General features: G+C 57.3%; 1 protein-coding gene across 1 annotated transcript; it reads left to right on the top strand.

Moving 5' to 3' along the window:
- Nucleotides 1-486: 486 nt before the first annotated feature.
- Nucleotides 487-14,927, top strand: SLC2A1 (solute carrier family 2 member 1). Its single transcript, XM_072354391.1, has 10 exons — nt 487-620; nt 4,664-4,756; nt 9,766-9,926; nt 10,518-10,758; nt 11,155-11,317; nt 11,402-11,589; nt 11,747-11,851; nt 12,036-12,137; nt 12,439-12,642; nt 13,045-14,927. The coding sequence occupies exons 1-10, from the start codon at nt 603-605 to the stop codon at nt 13,240-13,242; spliced, it is 1,473 nt and encodes a 490-aa protein (XP_072210492.1). The 5' UTR covers nt 487-602; the 3' UTR covers nt 13,243-14,927.
- The last annotated feature ends 281 nt before the right edge of the window (nt 14,928-15,208 follow it).

The following is a 15,208-nucleotide window of genomic DNA, read 5'->3' on the forward strand; positions in this document are numbered from 1 at the left end:
CGCGGCTTTCGGGCCTTTCTGCGACCGCGGCTGCCAAACTGGGGAGGGAGGGGAAGGGGGGCGCTCAGCCCCGGGCACACAAAGCCCCCGGCCCCGGCGCGGCCCCGCGGATGGAGGAGGGGCGGAGCCGGCGGACGTGCACGGCCGCACATCGCCCCGCGCCCCTCCCGGCCCCGTCCCGCGGCGCTCCGACACACGGGGGTGTGCGCGCATACGAGGTGGATGGGGGGGGTGGGAGAGAGCACACGTGCGCTCTCGGCCGGACGGATGCTCACGTGCGCGCGCTCGCGCGCGGTTCCGAGTGCGCGCGCTCGCGCCCCCCCCGCAGTTCCCCGCTCGCATCCCGCACGTGCTCCCCCCGCGGCCGCCCCCCCCCCTTTCCCCGCCGCCCCGCGCTCCCGCCCCCCGCACACCCCCGCCGGGCCCCCCCGCCGGGCCACGCCCCCCCGGCCACGCCCCCTCTCCCGCTCCACCAATGGGCGCCGCCCCGCGCCGTGCCGCGCGCGCCCCCCGCGCCGCCTCTTAAGCCGCTCCAATGCCCCCGCGGCGGCCGCGCGACATCGCCGTGCTGCCCCGCGCCCGTCAGACCGCACCGCAGCGACATGGAGAGCGGCAGCAAGGTGCGGGACCGGCCGGAGCGGGGATGAGGGCGGCGGGATGCGGGGGGGGCCCGTCCCGGGGCTGCGGGGGAAGGGATGGAGTTATGCAACGCGGCGCGGGGGGAGCGAGCGTGGAAAAACCCCAACGTGCCGCCGGGCTGGGACGGCGGGGAGGGCAGCGCAGCCGGAATAGTGACTGAAAAGGGGGAAAGGAATGGGGACGGAGCGGCGGGGGGCGGGGGGGGTAAGGCGATATCGGGGGGTTGTTGGGGGAAAGCAGCGAGGAAAGGTCGCTGCCCCGTTCCGGGCTGAGCGCATTCGGGTCCGGGCGGCGCAGAGCGCTTCGGTGCGGCGGATCCTCGATGTGGGGGGAGGAACGCGAAACTGACGCAACTTTTTTAGGAGAGGAAGAGAGCTGATGGCGGCGGCTGACGCTGCCCCGCGTCACCGAGCGGCCCATCTCCCAGTGCTGCCCTGCTGGGGTCCGTGGTAGCGGCCCCTGTGACGAGGGATGGCGTGGGGGGCTCCGCCGGGCCGGGGGGGGGGCCCTGCTTTCCTGACCCGATTCCGGTCCGGGATGGGTTCGTTAGGTTCGGTTTGTGCCGTGCTCTGATGCGCTGTTGCGCGGTGGTCCCGGGCTGTGGGGGTGGGGGGGTTGGGAGCGCCGTTCTTCGTGCTCAGGGCTTTGCGTAACACAACTCTTTGGGGCTGTTTGAGCGGCGATCCCGCGGTTGGGAAACGCCGAGATATCCGTCCATGTCCCCGGCTGACCTCACTGCAAGAAAATATTACAGCGAGTGAAGGCGGTGACCCATTTTCCTTCCCGTCGCGGAGGCCTTGCAGCTGCTGGAACCCACGAGCGCGTCCGTGGTGTCACGAGGGGCTGCGGGCAGCGCTGTGTGTCCGTGGCTGAGCCCCGTGCCGCATCCCGACCCCAAATGGGATCCGAGCGCGGTCGGTGCTGTGCCGGGGAGGCCGTGAAGTCGCCGGGCAGAGCAGTTTTCTGCTGCCGTGCTCCCGTTGCCCCGCAGCCTCACTCTGTGACCTTGCTGGCGGCCGCCGGGGGGCAGGGGGGGATTTACTGCTCCGGGAAGGATTTGTGGGACGCCGGTTACTCGTGGGACTGCACGGAGTGCGGCTCGGGATGGCCCAGGGTGTGCTGAGCCCCGAAGGGAAGTGCCAGTCGGGATCTTTGTGCCGTTCCCTCCTTGGAACTTCTTGATTTGGTTTATATTTTTGACGGGATTATTCACTTCTTCATCCCGTGCTGCTCCCAGCCGCTCCCCGGTGCTCCGTGCAGGGCACACACCGAGGCGTTGCTCCCCAGCTTCTCTCTGTGCGGCACTCGGACTCCGTGCCCATAGAGGGCATGGGGACAGGAGCTCGGCCCCAGTGAGCGCTAACAAAGCCGCACTCTGCGCAGCTTGACAAGACTTTCTCACGCCGGGCGGCCACTAGAAACCGGCTCCTTTTTTTTTCTTCCCCCATGTTGAGCCTCTCCTTTCATGGCCAGGCTCTGTGCTGCACCCCGCATGGCCACTGACTCACGGCCGCCCGGGACTGCGTCCAACAGCTGGGCTCCTCCTGAGCACAAACGCCGTGGTTTGTGTTAAAGCGCCTCGCTCTTCCCCATAGGGCACTGAGTTGGGGTCACTCCACGTGTTTGTTTTTTGGGTGAGCATCTCCCCCCCTTGCTCAGTGTGCTCAGTGCAGGCCGGAGACTTTCATTCCTTGAATGCACTGAGGCTGTGTGCCCCACTTCTTCCTCCTACACCCCATGTAAATGCAGCTCTCTGAGCAGCGCCGCTTCCTGCAGTGCATCCCAGCCCCCTGCCGGAGGAGCCCTTTGGGGACGGCCAGCATCGCCAGCATCTTCCCGGAGCAAAGTTCAAGCACAGCTCCTCTCACTCCCTTCCCAAATGCAGCGGGTGACTCACCGTCGCTTCCTGCTCGTCGTGACATACGTGGGACCGATGGCACGCGTTGCTAGATGTGCAAACTGGCGCTCACCAGCCCGCTCCTGCTTCAGGAGAGCATTGCACTGTGTCAGATGGGGCTGCAGTCACCGCCCTGGGGAGGGAGAGAAGCAAAGCACAGAGCGTCGTTTGCTGTTTTTAGGTGTTGATTCGAGCATGGGGCGCTTCTTGCATCCCCGTGTGTTCTGGTTGTGCGGAAGTCTGTGCTGGGAGAGGCGGTGGCACCGTGCTCTGCTCTTTAACTTGTTGGCAGCGCTGCTCTCAGCCCCACGTTGCAGCTGTGCAGCTCGGTGCTGAGCACCTCCTGCCATGGCTGCTGGGAGCTGAGCCCGCTCCACTCGGGCTCTCTCTCTCTGCTCAGACGCTGAACAAAGCCAAGTGCCCAAACCTCCCCGATTCCCTGGGAAGCGCAATTGTTGCATTCAGGCCAATCCTAATTAATGAACTTAATTAACGGCGTGCTGGCTTTATTTCCTGAGGCAGCCTGGGGTCCCATTGCTGCTCTTCCCACTGAACTTCCTAGTTCCTTGTTATGGCAGAGAAGGGCGGGTTGGTAGGGGTGCTGGTGAGCTGCTGCTGATTGCTTCGTATCACAGTGTGCATCCCTTGGTGTGTCTGTGCTCCCATGCTTAGGTGGGCCCAGCAATAGCAGGTGTTGCTCTGTGTTGGAGGTGTGTGGGGCTGCACCTCTCTTGCTCACCGGGCATGTGGCAGGACCTGGGATGGGGGTCCAGGGAGTGATGAGCAGCAGAGGGCAATGGAGGATCTGTGGGAATGCCCAGCGCTGGATGGCTGCTGTGCTGGGTCACCTGTGGTCTGGGGACTTGCCTCAAGTGCACTCAGTAATCACAGAACGCTGGGAGTTGGATGGGACCCATAGGAATCCCAGAGCCCAAACCCTGTCTGCATATGCCAATGCCCAAACCCTATGGCTGAGAGTGGTGTCTGAGTGCTCCCAGCATGAGGCCATGCCCACTGCCGTCTGGAGCAGAGTGCTTCCCTAACCCCCAGCCTGACCCTCTATGTGATAGCAGTGGGGAAGCCAGCAGGCAGGGAGCAGGCTGAGATCTGTGGGTATGGAAGCAGTTAGGTGGCGGGTCGGAGCATGGCATGAGTTGAACTGAGTTGCCAGGGTTGTGGCAGGACAGCAGGGGAGTGCCCATGCAGGAAGCAGATGGCTCCCACATGGTGCTCACTGATAACCCAGAGATGGGTAGTGGCCATTGGGAAGGAAAAGGAAGGCTGCTGTGGGTCCCGGGGACTGGGTGATCCAATGAGGCCCCCCCAAGCCCTGGAGAAGGGGCTTTAGGTTCACGTGAACATCCCTAAGCTGCTTAACCCACCCTGGGAACTTCAATCCCATTTCTCGGGGCACCAAGGCTGGGCTGAGCAGCAGGGAAATCTCCTGCCTGGGATAATTGGGCCATTGATGGAGGTGTCCAAGTGCTGGCCTGCCCTGACCTTGCTCCAAAACAAGCCTTCAATTGTTGCCATAGCTTAAGCAGGAGAAAGGGAAGTTGGACGAAGGCTTGCCAAATGGTCAGAGGCACTGAGGTACTGGATAGTCGCTGGGAAATGATAAGCTGGGCTCTGACACAACTCTGTTAGCGGCAGGGCATCCCCATGTTGGTGATGGGGCTGACCCTGAGTTTGGGTGGCTCTGCTGCCCTCGGTCAGTTCACGGGGAGCACTTTTTGCCCCAGATCTGAGAGCAGGGGGTGCAGAGCCTCGCAGCGTGGACAGGCACTTGGGAGAGAGGTGAAAGCCACAGGCTGCTGCCGTGTCCCCGCGAGTGGAGGCAGGGATGGGCCAAGCCAAGCAGTGGCACGCTCAGCCCACGGTTATCTCTGCCTCTTGGCACATGGATGTGGTGCATGCGGTCACCCTGATGGGCCCGAATCTGGATGCAACAGTAAAATCAATAAGTAAATCCATGGGATCCCCAAACGGCGTCCTGTGCTTCTGTTTGTTGTTCAGCCCACGTGCTGGGGAAGTGGGGGGGTGGGAGTGTGTGTGTGTGTGGGGGGTTCCCTTTCATCTCCTCGGGGCTGTGGGGCACACATAACCCTCTGCTTCTTCTCCCCATAGATGACAGCCCGGCTGATGCTGGCCGTGGGAGGAGCAGTGCTGGGATCGCTGCAGTTCGGCTACAACACCGGCGTCATCAACGCCCCGCAGAAGGTGAGAGCCCAGCGGTGAAAACAAACACACCTCCGTCCCGCCTCGCGCATCCGCCCTGAGCCTGGCTGAAATAGTACATCCTGCTAGGCAGCTTACCGCCCTAATGGGATTTGTTAAGGAGCTATTTAGCTCTTGTGTTCCCTGGAGAATTAGTTTCCTTTTTTGCTTAGCGTTTTGCCGGCTGTTTCTGGGAATTGCATGCCTGTGTTTGAGAGGCTCTTGGGGTGGGTCGGTGTAACTTTGAACCTCGGCCTTAGCGAAGATTTTGGAAGCTAATTAGGAGCTCGGTCATGTCGAGCAGTGACTCCCTGCTGGGCAGCCCCGATGGCTGAGAGTCAGAGTCCAGGCACGCCATGAGAACTGCAGCACTTTCTCTGGTGTGGCTTTGCCAGGCGAGCAATGGAGAACTCTGGGACAAAGCAGCCTGGGAGTGCTCACCCACACGGCCCGACAGGTGGAGATAACAGCCCTGGTGGGCTGCCCACATAAGGAGGGGCTGATAATTGCTGCTCCGGCAGAGGCTGTGGGATAGTGCTGGGTTGGGGTTGCCAGAAGCTGCCCAACCCCTTCCGAAAGAAAGTGAGGTGCCGTGGGGCTCCTGTGTCTGCTCAGCCTTCACGCAGTGTCCCCCCCTCCTGCTTTGGCCCTCCTGCCCCACTGGCTGCAGGGTAGGGCTGCAGGAGGGCAGGTACCCGGCGCTTCCTCTGCCCTTTCACCGCGGTGGGGGGATGCCCGACAGCTGCCTCATCCTTGACTCAGCAGGCGCCGGGTGGTGGTGGCTGGAGAGGGGGAAGGCCGGGCTGCCTGCGCTCTGGGTGTGGGAGCAATAACTCACCTGGCCTGGGTGACTGCTGGGCTGTGCCGTGCTCTGTCCTGCTGCTGGGACCTCAACCTGTCGCCCAGCTGCTGGGCTCTGTGGGGCGGCTGTGGACACACTGGGGGTGGCGGTCCCCAATGGGGCAAAGTGAGATCCTACACAGATTCCCCAAAGGGAAGCTTACATTACCAACTAATCGGGGTCTCAAAGGGTGAGAGCACTGTGATGCTTGGAGGAGCAGATATGGGGGGGGACCCTGTGTAGCCGCCAGAGGCCAAATGTCACCAGGAGGTGAATGTGTGTTTTGGGACAGAAGAGGAAACACAATCTGTGTGCAAAGGGCGATTTGCTCCTTCCTCTACCACAGCTAACACGAGCCAGGACCCTCCTGTGTCCAGGCATCTGGTGGGGACCTGGGGGCCCTGAGAAACTTGGGCTCCCCTGAACTGCCTTTTGAAGTTTTATGGCCCTGGAAGTGTTAGCTCAGAAATTCTCTATTGTGCTTGTAACATGCCCTGGGCAAAGCTCGGTTGCCAGGGCAAGGTGTTGAAAGACAAACTGGGCTTCAGCTGCTGCTCTGCTTGAAGGAACTGGCTGTTCCTGGGCTGCGGGGAGAGCGAAACATCCAAACCTCCAATGCACAATCCCGAATAATTAAAACTCCGAGGCAGAATTTGTGCCATGAGAGTATTAATCCTATTACTGGTGGGATTGGTGGATGGGCTGCAAGGTCTTCTGACGTTGCATTAGAGCACAAACAGCGTCGTGTCACCTTGAGCACTGAAAAATGTGTGAAGGAGAAAAGACCCCATGCAAAAAATCTTGCCAGATTCTGTGTGTGTGCAAAGAGGAGTCCTTTTGTGGAGGTGAGCGGCCTTGCCATTGTGCCCAGGCACCTGCAGCCCACCTGTGCTGGTTGATGGCCTTTGTGTTGGGTGATGGGCTCTGCAGGGCAAGGGCTGGGGAGTGCTGTGTGCCTCACACCTGAGCCAAAGCGCAGTGGTAGGAGTGGTGTGGTGAGCTGAGGAGCCCTGGATGACATTGTTCTAATTTCCCCATCCCCAAAGCCCTGTGCAGAGTGGATCTTGATGCAGTGCTGAGTGCTCAGGGACCTCGGGGAGCAGACGTGCTGTAATTACTGCATTGCATCAGCGCCCTACCTGCCTGTCTCGGTGCCTGGGATGGGGATGCGAGTCACTTCCTTCCATCTCTATCTTCCTGATGGCTGCTGGGACTGTTCTGCAGCCTGTCCTGCTGACCTCCAGCTGAGGGGCTGCAAGTGCATCCCAATTGTCCTATGGGATCTTCCCTTGAGGCAGCACTAGGTTAGGGGGGAAGCCAATGGATGTTGGCAAGGGGTGGGTAAGGCCTTCCCACAAGGTGTGTTCCCCCATCTTGCAGAGCCTGGGGGATGATGTCCAGCTGTGCCCTCGGTGCTGGGGGCTCAGCATCATGCAGACCTGCAGCACACAGAGATGCATGTGCTGTTTCGGTTTCCTGGGGGCTGTGCTGTGCTCTGGGGGGCGAGCCTTCCAACAAGCTGTATTGCCTGGGGATGCAAAAGAGCTGGGGAAGCACTTTGGGATGCCTTCTTACTGCAGAAAAGGTGCACTAATCTCTTGGCTTCAGCAGTGCATGCACAGCATGGTTTGCTTGCACCCGTTCCCCGTGTCCGGCTGCCTCACCAAAAACAGCCAAGAAAGGGGCCTTTCTTGCTGCGAGGGCTGAGCGCTGGTTTTGTGGTCCTCCCAATATAGTCTGTGCTGCTGAAACAGCCACTTGTTCCTTGCGGGGCTGTGGCAGAGGTGATGCGTGGAGGGGATGGTGTGAAAGAGGGTGAGGAGGGCTGGTAGAAAACACTCAGCTGCAATGAAGCAGGAGGAAGGCAGGGAGGCACAAGCAGCCTATGTGAATTCTAACACCCCCTTGGTTGTTCCTCTTCTGTTAAGCTCAAAAGGGTTTTTCATCCCCTCGCAGCAATTGGCTCGCAGCAGGGTTCCCCACGGGTCCCTTTTGCAGAGGGAAAGGGGCTGGGAGGAGGGATTTGGAGCAGTGTTTGTTTGACCCCTTGGGCCTTTACAGTGCAGGGAGGAGCAGCAGCAAAACCACAGCCCAGAGGAAGCAGGGCTTGGCCAGCTCTGGGGCATCGGCCGTCACTTGGATTCCTCTCTGCTTCTTAGGAAGTGAGCTGCAGGCTGCTGGGGAAGGCAGGGAGGAATTTGGTGCAGCCTTTCCCAGTCACGTTTATCTTCCCTGCGAGGCTGTAAAGCAATGAATCGGGGCTGCTGGGGATAAAGATTCCACTTGTGGTGTCCTGGAGAAGATCCACTGCAACCTGACCGAGCTTTGTGTGGAGCTGCATCCCAGGTCCCATTGCAGGCCCTATTTTTAGCTCGCATCACGCTGGTGCGTTCATTACATAAATTGTTAAATAACTGCAGCCACTAAGTTCCTGGTAGAGAAGACAGGCTTGCTGCTTCTCTGCCCAGCTCGAGCTTTACACACAGCTTCCCTTTAACCATCCGCCTCCCTAACGCGATTTTCAGGTGTCTAATAAGCAGGACTGGGAGTTTCAGGCCCTCCTTTATCATCTGGGAAGGGAAATCAAGAGCTTGAAGGATGAAACCTGCTCTTTGCTGTGTGCACGGCAGGGCCATGGCAGCTCCAAGTTGTGCTGCTGTGTGTGGGTAAGGCAGCGGGCTTCTTGTTTTTTCTGATGTGTGCTTCGACCGTAGTTGCAAATATTTTGGTGGCCTTAGGTGGGAAGAAGCCTCAGGACCCATCGCTTTGTCAAAAAGCAGCATGAGGCCCTTCCTCTGTGCAGCCAGTGGAGCTCCTTTATTAGTAGGGTCAGTGTCGGTGTACCTGAGCTCTATTTCTCCGGGGCACAGGTGTGTTGCTCTGGGAAGGCTCTGTGTTTCCTTAGAAATACAGGGAGCCCTGTGCTGCTCCTGCAGCCCTGCTCAGCCCCTCGCTGTTGGTTGCTGTATCCCTGACTGTCCGCAGTGACCCGAGGAGGAGCCCAACCTTCCTGCGGTGGCTTCAGAGGCGTTTTGGCAGCGCCGAGCCTCGGCAGGGCGAGCCCAGAACCTGTCTGGCTGCATTTTCACTGCTCATCCCGTCAGGTTTCCTCCCAGATCCGAGCCGTGCTATCAGCTTGCTGCCAGCCTGCAGCTGGGTGGCTCCCATCTAATGGAAAGCAGAGTGCTGGGTTTAATGGGAATGTGCCGGCAAACCAGGGCTTGCTCAGTGACACATTGTCTTGTGATGGGGAAGAGTTGGGCCAAGCCTTGTGACTGAGGCTTGCACGGTGATGGGGAGCTGCCCGCAGTCTGTAGGTGTCTGGGCTGAGGCCGAGGAATTCGTGGCACTGGTGATGAAGATGAAATCTTGAGCAGCAAGAGTGGAGGAGGGCTTGCCCAGCCTTAGCAGAAGGGTGTGTGGGTAATAGCTAGGGAAAGCTTTGAAGGGTGCTCAGTTCTGTGCCCACATCAGCCTGGGTGTCAGCAGCAAAGGTGCCCTGCTGCCAGGTGATCCCAGCCTCCTTGTTTGGGCTGCAGCACTGGAATCAAGGCAGGGTTGCTGCCCCAGGTGTGGACGTACAGCTGCCTGCAGGGAGGAGTTGGAATGGTAGCAGCTGTGATGAGGCCAGGAGTCTCATTCCTCACTGAAACTGGGAATGGGAATTCTGGCTGCTGGCAGGCGATGCGAGGCTCAACGCGGTCCATCTGAGCGGCCGCATGTGGCTGTGGTGGAGGAGCTGTGCTGGGCTGACACCGGGCTCTGCAGGGCTGGAGCCTGTGGTGTCTGCTCCACTTCCAAGCGAGCCCAGGCAAAGCTTTGCATCCTGCAGCTGGTGAACCCTGCCTTATGGTGCCAGGGGGATGGGATGGGCCAGGCCACAGTCCTGGACACAGCGGGCCTATGTTGGGCTGTCACATCCTTCTTGAGCTGACAGTGCTTGGGGCAAGGTGTGCTGGGGGCTGTGCTGCATCTGCCATGGCAATGGAGTGTTGTCGGTGCCGTGGGTCTGGCCGTAGGCTGCTCTTCCTCAAGGAAAAGCTGTGTGTTGGGGCAGGCTGTGAGCACGGACGTGCCCAGCCCTGCACAGCGTGGCCCTATGGGCAGATGTGTACGAACCTCATGGTGTGAGACAGCCTTACCCTGCGGTTTTATATTTTCCCCCTTGCAGGTCATTGAAGACTTCTACAACCGCACCTGGCTGTACCGATATGAGGAGCCCATCAGCCCTGCCACCCTCACCACACTGTGGTCCCTCTCCGTCGCCATCTTCTCAGTTGGAGGCATGATTGGATCCTTTTCTGTAGGACTCTTTGTCAACCGCTTTGGCCGGTGAGCACCAACCATGTGCCACCTCCCTGGTGGCAGGGCCTGGCTCTGGGGCTCACACCTTGCTCGTGAGACCATTCTTCCTCCCTCTGTAGCTTGTTACTGCCTGTGCTGGGAGCTGGCAAGCCTTCTTTTCCAGCCTCCCCAAGGCTTGGCCTGCTGCAGAGCTGAGCCCTTTGCGCGAGCCAAAAGTGTGTAGTCTGTCCCTTAATAGCTTCCCTGTTGGCCTTTTCAGAGTCTGTTGTTTAAACTAAGCATGCATCAAAACCACACTGTTGTGCTCCTTAGGGCAGCATCTGTTTAACTGTCTGGCTGTCATGGGGGAGCATCAGCCTTATTCTCCTGAACCTTGTGAGTGCCTCTGCTTCCCAGCGGTGTGTGGCCATGTGCCTGCACTGCCCTGGAGGCTGTAGAGACAGATGGTGAGCGCTGTGTGGTGCTTGCGCTTCAGCCTTGGATGCTTTCCTGCATGGGGAATGACTGTGGACACCTCCCTCGTGTGTAATGTTGGCGTTTGGTTTCACATGGCTAAAACAGCCCCTTCCAATACGCACTTCAGTCTGATCTCATCGTGTTCCCTCCTTGCTTCCACAGGCGTAACTCCATGCTGATGTCAAACATCCTCGCCTTCCTGGCTGCTGTCCTCATGGGCTTTTCCAAGATGGCTTTGTCCTTTGAAATGCTCATTCTTGGCCGCTTCATCATCGGCCTGTATTCTGGCCTCACCACGGGCTTTGTGCCCATGTATGTGGGCGAGGTGTCACCGACCGCACTACGGGGTGCACTGGGGACCTTCCATCAGCTTGGCATTGTCTTGGGCATTCTCATTGCACAAGTAAGTGCTCTCCAGGGGGATCTGTCTGTCTGCAGCACTGTCTCTGGACAGTCAACAAGGATTTGCTTCATACTGTTGTTGCTGCTGTGGGTCTCAGCTGGCCCAGCTCTGTGGCTCTGCACAGCCCCCCAGGAAGGGTGAGGGCTGGAGGTATGGAGCAGGGATCAACAGGCATCAGGATAAAAAGTAGGGTTTGGATGCCCAGCATTGTGTTGTAATGTCTATAGGCTGCTTGGATGCATCTTGCTGCTCTGCCCCTCTGATAGGCACACTGTGAGGCTCGAGTGTTTGTGGGTGCCCCATGAAGCGGGGCTGGATGGTGCTTGTAGTAAGCTGGATTAAAGGAGAAGGGGAGACTCCACAGCACTCATGTGGCTCAAAACCTCTTGTTCTCAGGTGTTTGGCTTGGACTTGATCATGGGAAATGAGTCGCTCTGGCCGCTGCTCCTGGGGTTCATCTTCGTCCCTGCCCTGCTGCAGTGCATCATCCTCCCCTTTGCCCCTGAGAGCCCCCGCTTCCTCCTGATCAACCGCAATGAGGAGAACAAAGCCAAGAGTGGTGAGTGACTTGCATCCCTGAGTTCACCCTGCTGTGCATGGGGCCCTTAGCCACTCCTGACCTGGACTCTCTGTCTTCCTTCAGTCCTCAAGAAGCTCCGGGGTACGACAGATGTCAGCAGCGACCTGCAGGAGATGAAGGAGGAGAGCCGGCAAATGATGAGAGAGAAGAAGGTCACTATAATGGAGCTCTTCCGCTCTCCCATGTACCGCCAGCCCATCCTCATTGCAATCGTGTTGCAGCTGTCCCAGCAGCTCTCAGGGATCAATGCGGTGAGTATAGGGCCGGGGACCCACTGTGGGTCAGCTTGTTTCACCCAGGCACAAGAGCGTGGGCTGTGCTGGGTGCAGTGTGCATGGCTTGTGGGTTGGTGCCAGCCCCAAGCTGAGGGTGACTCCTTTGCTCATGGCACATCTTTTCTGTTTGTAGGTTTTCTACTACTCCACGAGCATCTTTGAGAAGTCAGGTGTGGAGCAGCCCGTCTACGCCACCATTGGCTCTGGGGTGGTGAATACAGCTTTCACTGTTGTTTCGGTGAGTTGTAGCCTCTACCTTGCCTGAGAGCTTCGTGTTGGGCTGGTGGGCTTTATGGAGGTGGGGAGCGGTGAGTGTGTGCTGTGCTTGCTGCCTGAGAAAGTGCATGCAGGGAGGGAGGGAGAAGGGAGGTGGGAGATTTTCCCCAGCTGGAGGTGCTGACAGATTTCTGCCTACCTGGCAGCTCTTTGTGGTGGAGCGAGCTGGACGCAGGACCCTTCACCTCATTGGCCTGGCAGGGATGGCAGGGTGTGCAGTGCTCATGACCGTTGCTCTGACGCTGCTGGTGAGTGATGGGGACTGCTGGGGGTGGGTGGGTGGGAGGAGGGCTTGCACACCACTCCTCACTGTGGAGGCATGTGGGGAGATGGGGTTGGAGGTGAAGGACATCCTCCTCCCTGGGATCCGCATGGTCCCCTCTGTGCAGATCTCTCTTGGGATCCCAGAAACCGTGGTTCCAATCCAGAGAAACCCCATGGCTTCTGCTAGCACCATGCTTGTCTGCAGTCTCACCTGTGCTGGCTGCACACTTTGTCCATCTTCATGAGCAGCACTCACTGACCTGTTTTCTCTCTCCCTTGGACTAGGACCAAATGTCCTGGATGTCCTACCTCAGCATCGTTGCCATCTTCGGGTTTGTGGCCTTCTTTGAGATTGGTCCAGGCCCCATCCCTTGGTTTATCGTGGCAGAACTGTTCAGCCAAGGTCCTCGTCCTGCTGCCTTCGCTGTTGCTGGGCTGTCTAACTGGACCTCCAACTTCATTGTGGGCATGGGCTTCCAGTACATTGCGGTAATCATCTCATGTTCTCTGGGGCAGTGGGTCTGGGTGTGTGTGTGCAGGTAGCCCTACGTTACACCAGTTGGATTATGAGTATAGACAATATTCCTGAGCCCTCAAACCTGTATTAGGATTGTGACTTGGGTTTGCTTTCAGCTTGGTATGCAGAATGCCCCTAGGGATGAGGCACAGGGAAGCCATGTCCTGGAGCAAGTTGGCACTGTTCTTGTAGCAGTGGGTATGGGCAGCACAGTCACCAGATGACAGTTCCCTTGGGTGGGGAGGGCACAGGCAGTGGTGCGTTGCTTCGTGCCTGACACTGGTGGGTGGCTGCACTCTGGCAGCCCCAGCAGGGCCCCAGGTTTTGCTGTCTCCGTCCACATGCTCACTGCTTCTTGGTGCTCTCCTTTTCAGCAACTCTGTGGCTCCTATGTCTTCATCATCTTCACGGTGCTGCTAGTCCTCTTCTTCATCTTCACCTACTTCAAGGTGCCGGAGACGAAGGGCCGGACCTTCGATGAGATCGCCTCCGGCTTCCGCCAGGGGGGTGCGAGCCAGAGTGACAAGACCCCAGACGAGTTCCACAGCTTGGGTGCTGACTCCCAGGTCTAACCAGCTGCGGCACATCTCGTCTCCTCCGAGCCTCCTAACTTCTCTCCTGAGTGTTTTTAATACTTGTACAGAAACGAGGAAGGAGGGAGCGGGGGGGTCTGGCTCTTCTGCATATGCTCCTTCTCCAGACTCCCCCAGTGGCCGCCTGGTTCATCAGTGACTGACTGATGTATTTTTGCTAGGAACGATTTTAGCTGGTTTCACGTCCAGGATTTCAAAGCCGATAGATTCAGCAACAGTGACTAATGTTTTAAAACCAACCCAGCAGCATCCTCCAGCCTCTGCGAGCAGGAGGGTGGCTCCCTTTTTAATGAAGAGATAGGTTATTCCATGTGAAGAATCACATAGCGGAAGTTTTTAAAGCTGGATACTCTTTTTTTTAACATTCTAATCATAGAGAAATCTTGTAATTTGATTAAGTCTAAACCAAGGTTTTTTTTTTTTTTTTTTAAAAGTTATTTTTTAAAGCAGTCTAAGATTTCAACCCCCCCATTGGGTTTGTGGATGGGGATTCCTTGCCTTCTGGGAGCGCCTTGGGGCAGTGCTGAGGATGTGAGGTGTGGGCACAGTCCTCCTCTGGGGCGGCTGGAGTGCAGTGCTTCCCCTGGAGCAGGTTGGGGAGGTCAGCAGTCCTGGAGCAGGAGGCAGAGTGCACTCTCCCCCTGTTGCAGGCTCCTGGAACAGCTTCTCACCTTTCTGAGCAGAGGGCTGCATGTGCTTCCTCGCCTGGATTTCATCCGGTCTCGTGCTGGCTGTGCGCTTGGGCAGGCTGAGATGGGAGGGGAGGGGATCTCTTGATGTATTCTTGGCAATATTTGCCTTATTGGTCAGCTGTGGAGCAAAGTGCTGGCGGAGAGGAGCGTGGGTTCAGCAGCAGCACGGAGCTGTGGCCTCAGCCTTCCCCAGCACAATGCTGGCCCCTGCAGTGCCAGGAGCGGGCGGTGGTCCCGCGCTGCAGCACACCTTCCCATCGCCACCACATGGATCCCAGAGTCACCGAAATTCACCACATGGATACATACATTTCCTGCTCTGTGTATAGACTGGAAGATATTTATATTATATATATTTTTGTTCAATGGTGTTAATAGTAGACGTTAAGTTATAGTGCTTCTGATTGACAAGGAACTGTACTGTAAATATTCTCGGAGTATATTCACAGTGTATAATGTATACAAAAAGGTACAGATGCAAAGGTTTAGTCTCTTTAGCAACTCTAAGGAAAGCTTGTACATGGTTAGGATGACTTTTGTATAGTTAATTACCTGCACTGTAGTTGTATCTATTGCACTGAATTTTAGTCCTTTAGTATATTAAAAGTGAGAAATACTGTCCTTTTAAAGCAAAACGTAGAAAACCAACACAAAAAGCAGCCCCTTTTCCCCTGAGTGCAGCTGTTGTAGGAACTACTGGCACATTCCCAGAGCCGTGTGCAGTTATTTAATAGTGTTGGTGTTTTTTTTTTTCTTTTTTTAATTTATTTGTCTGTTTTGAAAGTGAGTACATTGAAAAAATAAAGGTAGGAAAAACCATGACAAAACTCAACACGTATCTGTGCAGCATCCCAGAAACTGCACACACTTATTTTTTTTTTTCTTCCCTAATGTGCATAAACATAAGTGCCAAGAGAATGGAGAAAGGCGTGTGGTGTGCTAACAATAAACAGGAATGTATGCAGCGACCCAACCTGTTGTGCTGTGTGCCTTTCTTTTTAGGAGGAGTGCTGGTAGAGTGCAGCAGGTCAGAGCTTCAGCAAGGCCAGCCCTGGGTGCAGCTCAGTTGCTGTTCATGGGGTGTTTGTGTCTTATCCCTGTTCTAAGAGTAGCTCCGCAGTGAGTGCTCCTCCTTGCCAAAGCTTTCCCTCCCAGGGATGTAAGGCTCCTTGTTATGAAACGTCCACACTGTGCTCCTGGCTGTTGTTGTTGCCATCTCCTGGCTGCTTCCTGGGGAAATTTCTCCTTTACCT

Source organism: Excalfactoria chinensis, chromosome 20, assembly GCF_039878825.1.
Source record: "Excalfactoria chinensis isolate bCotChi1 chromosome 20, bCotChi1.hap2, whole genome shotgun sequence".
Classification (NCBI taxonomy): Eukaryota; Metazoa; Chordata; class Aves; order Galliformes; family Phasianidae; genus Excalfactoria; species Excalfactoria chinensis.

Bases quoted from the DNA above. Each gene is read 5' to 3' on its own strand.
- SLC2A1 (XM_072354391.1), top strand. The intron at 11,590-11,746 runs GTGAGTATAGGG...TTCTGTTTGTAG, and splicing joins AGCTCTCAGGGATCAATGCG to GTTTTCTACTACTCCACGAG. The intron at 11,852-12,035 runs GTGAGTTGTAGC...CCTACCTGGCAG, and splicing joins CAGCTTTCACTGTTGTTTCG to CTCTTTGTGGTGGAGCGAGC.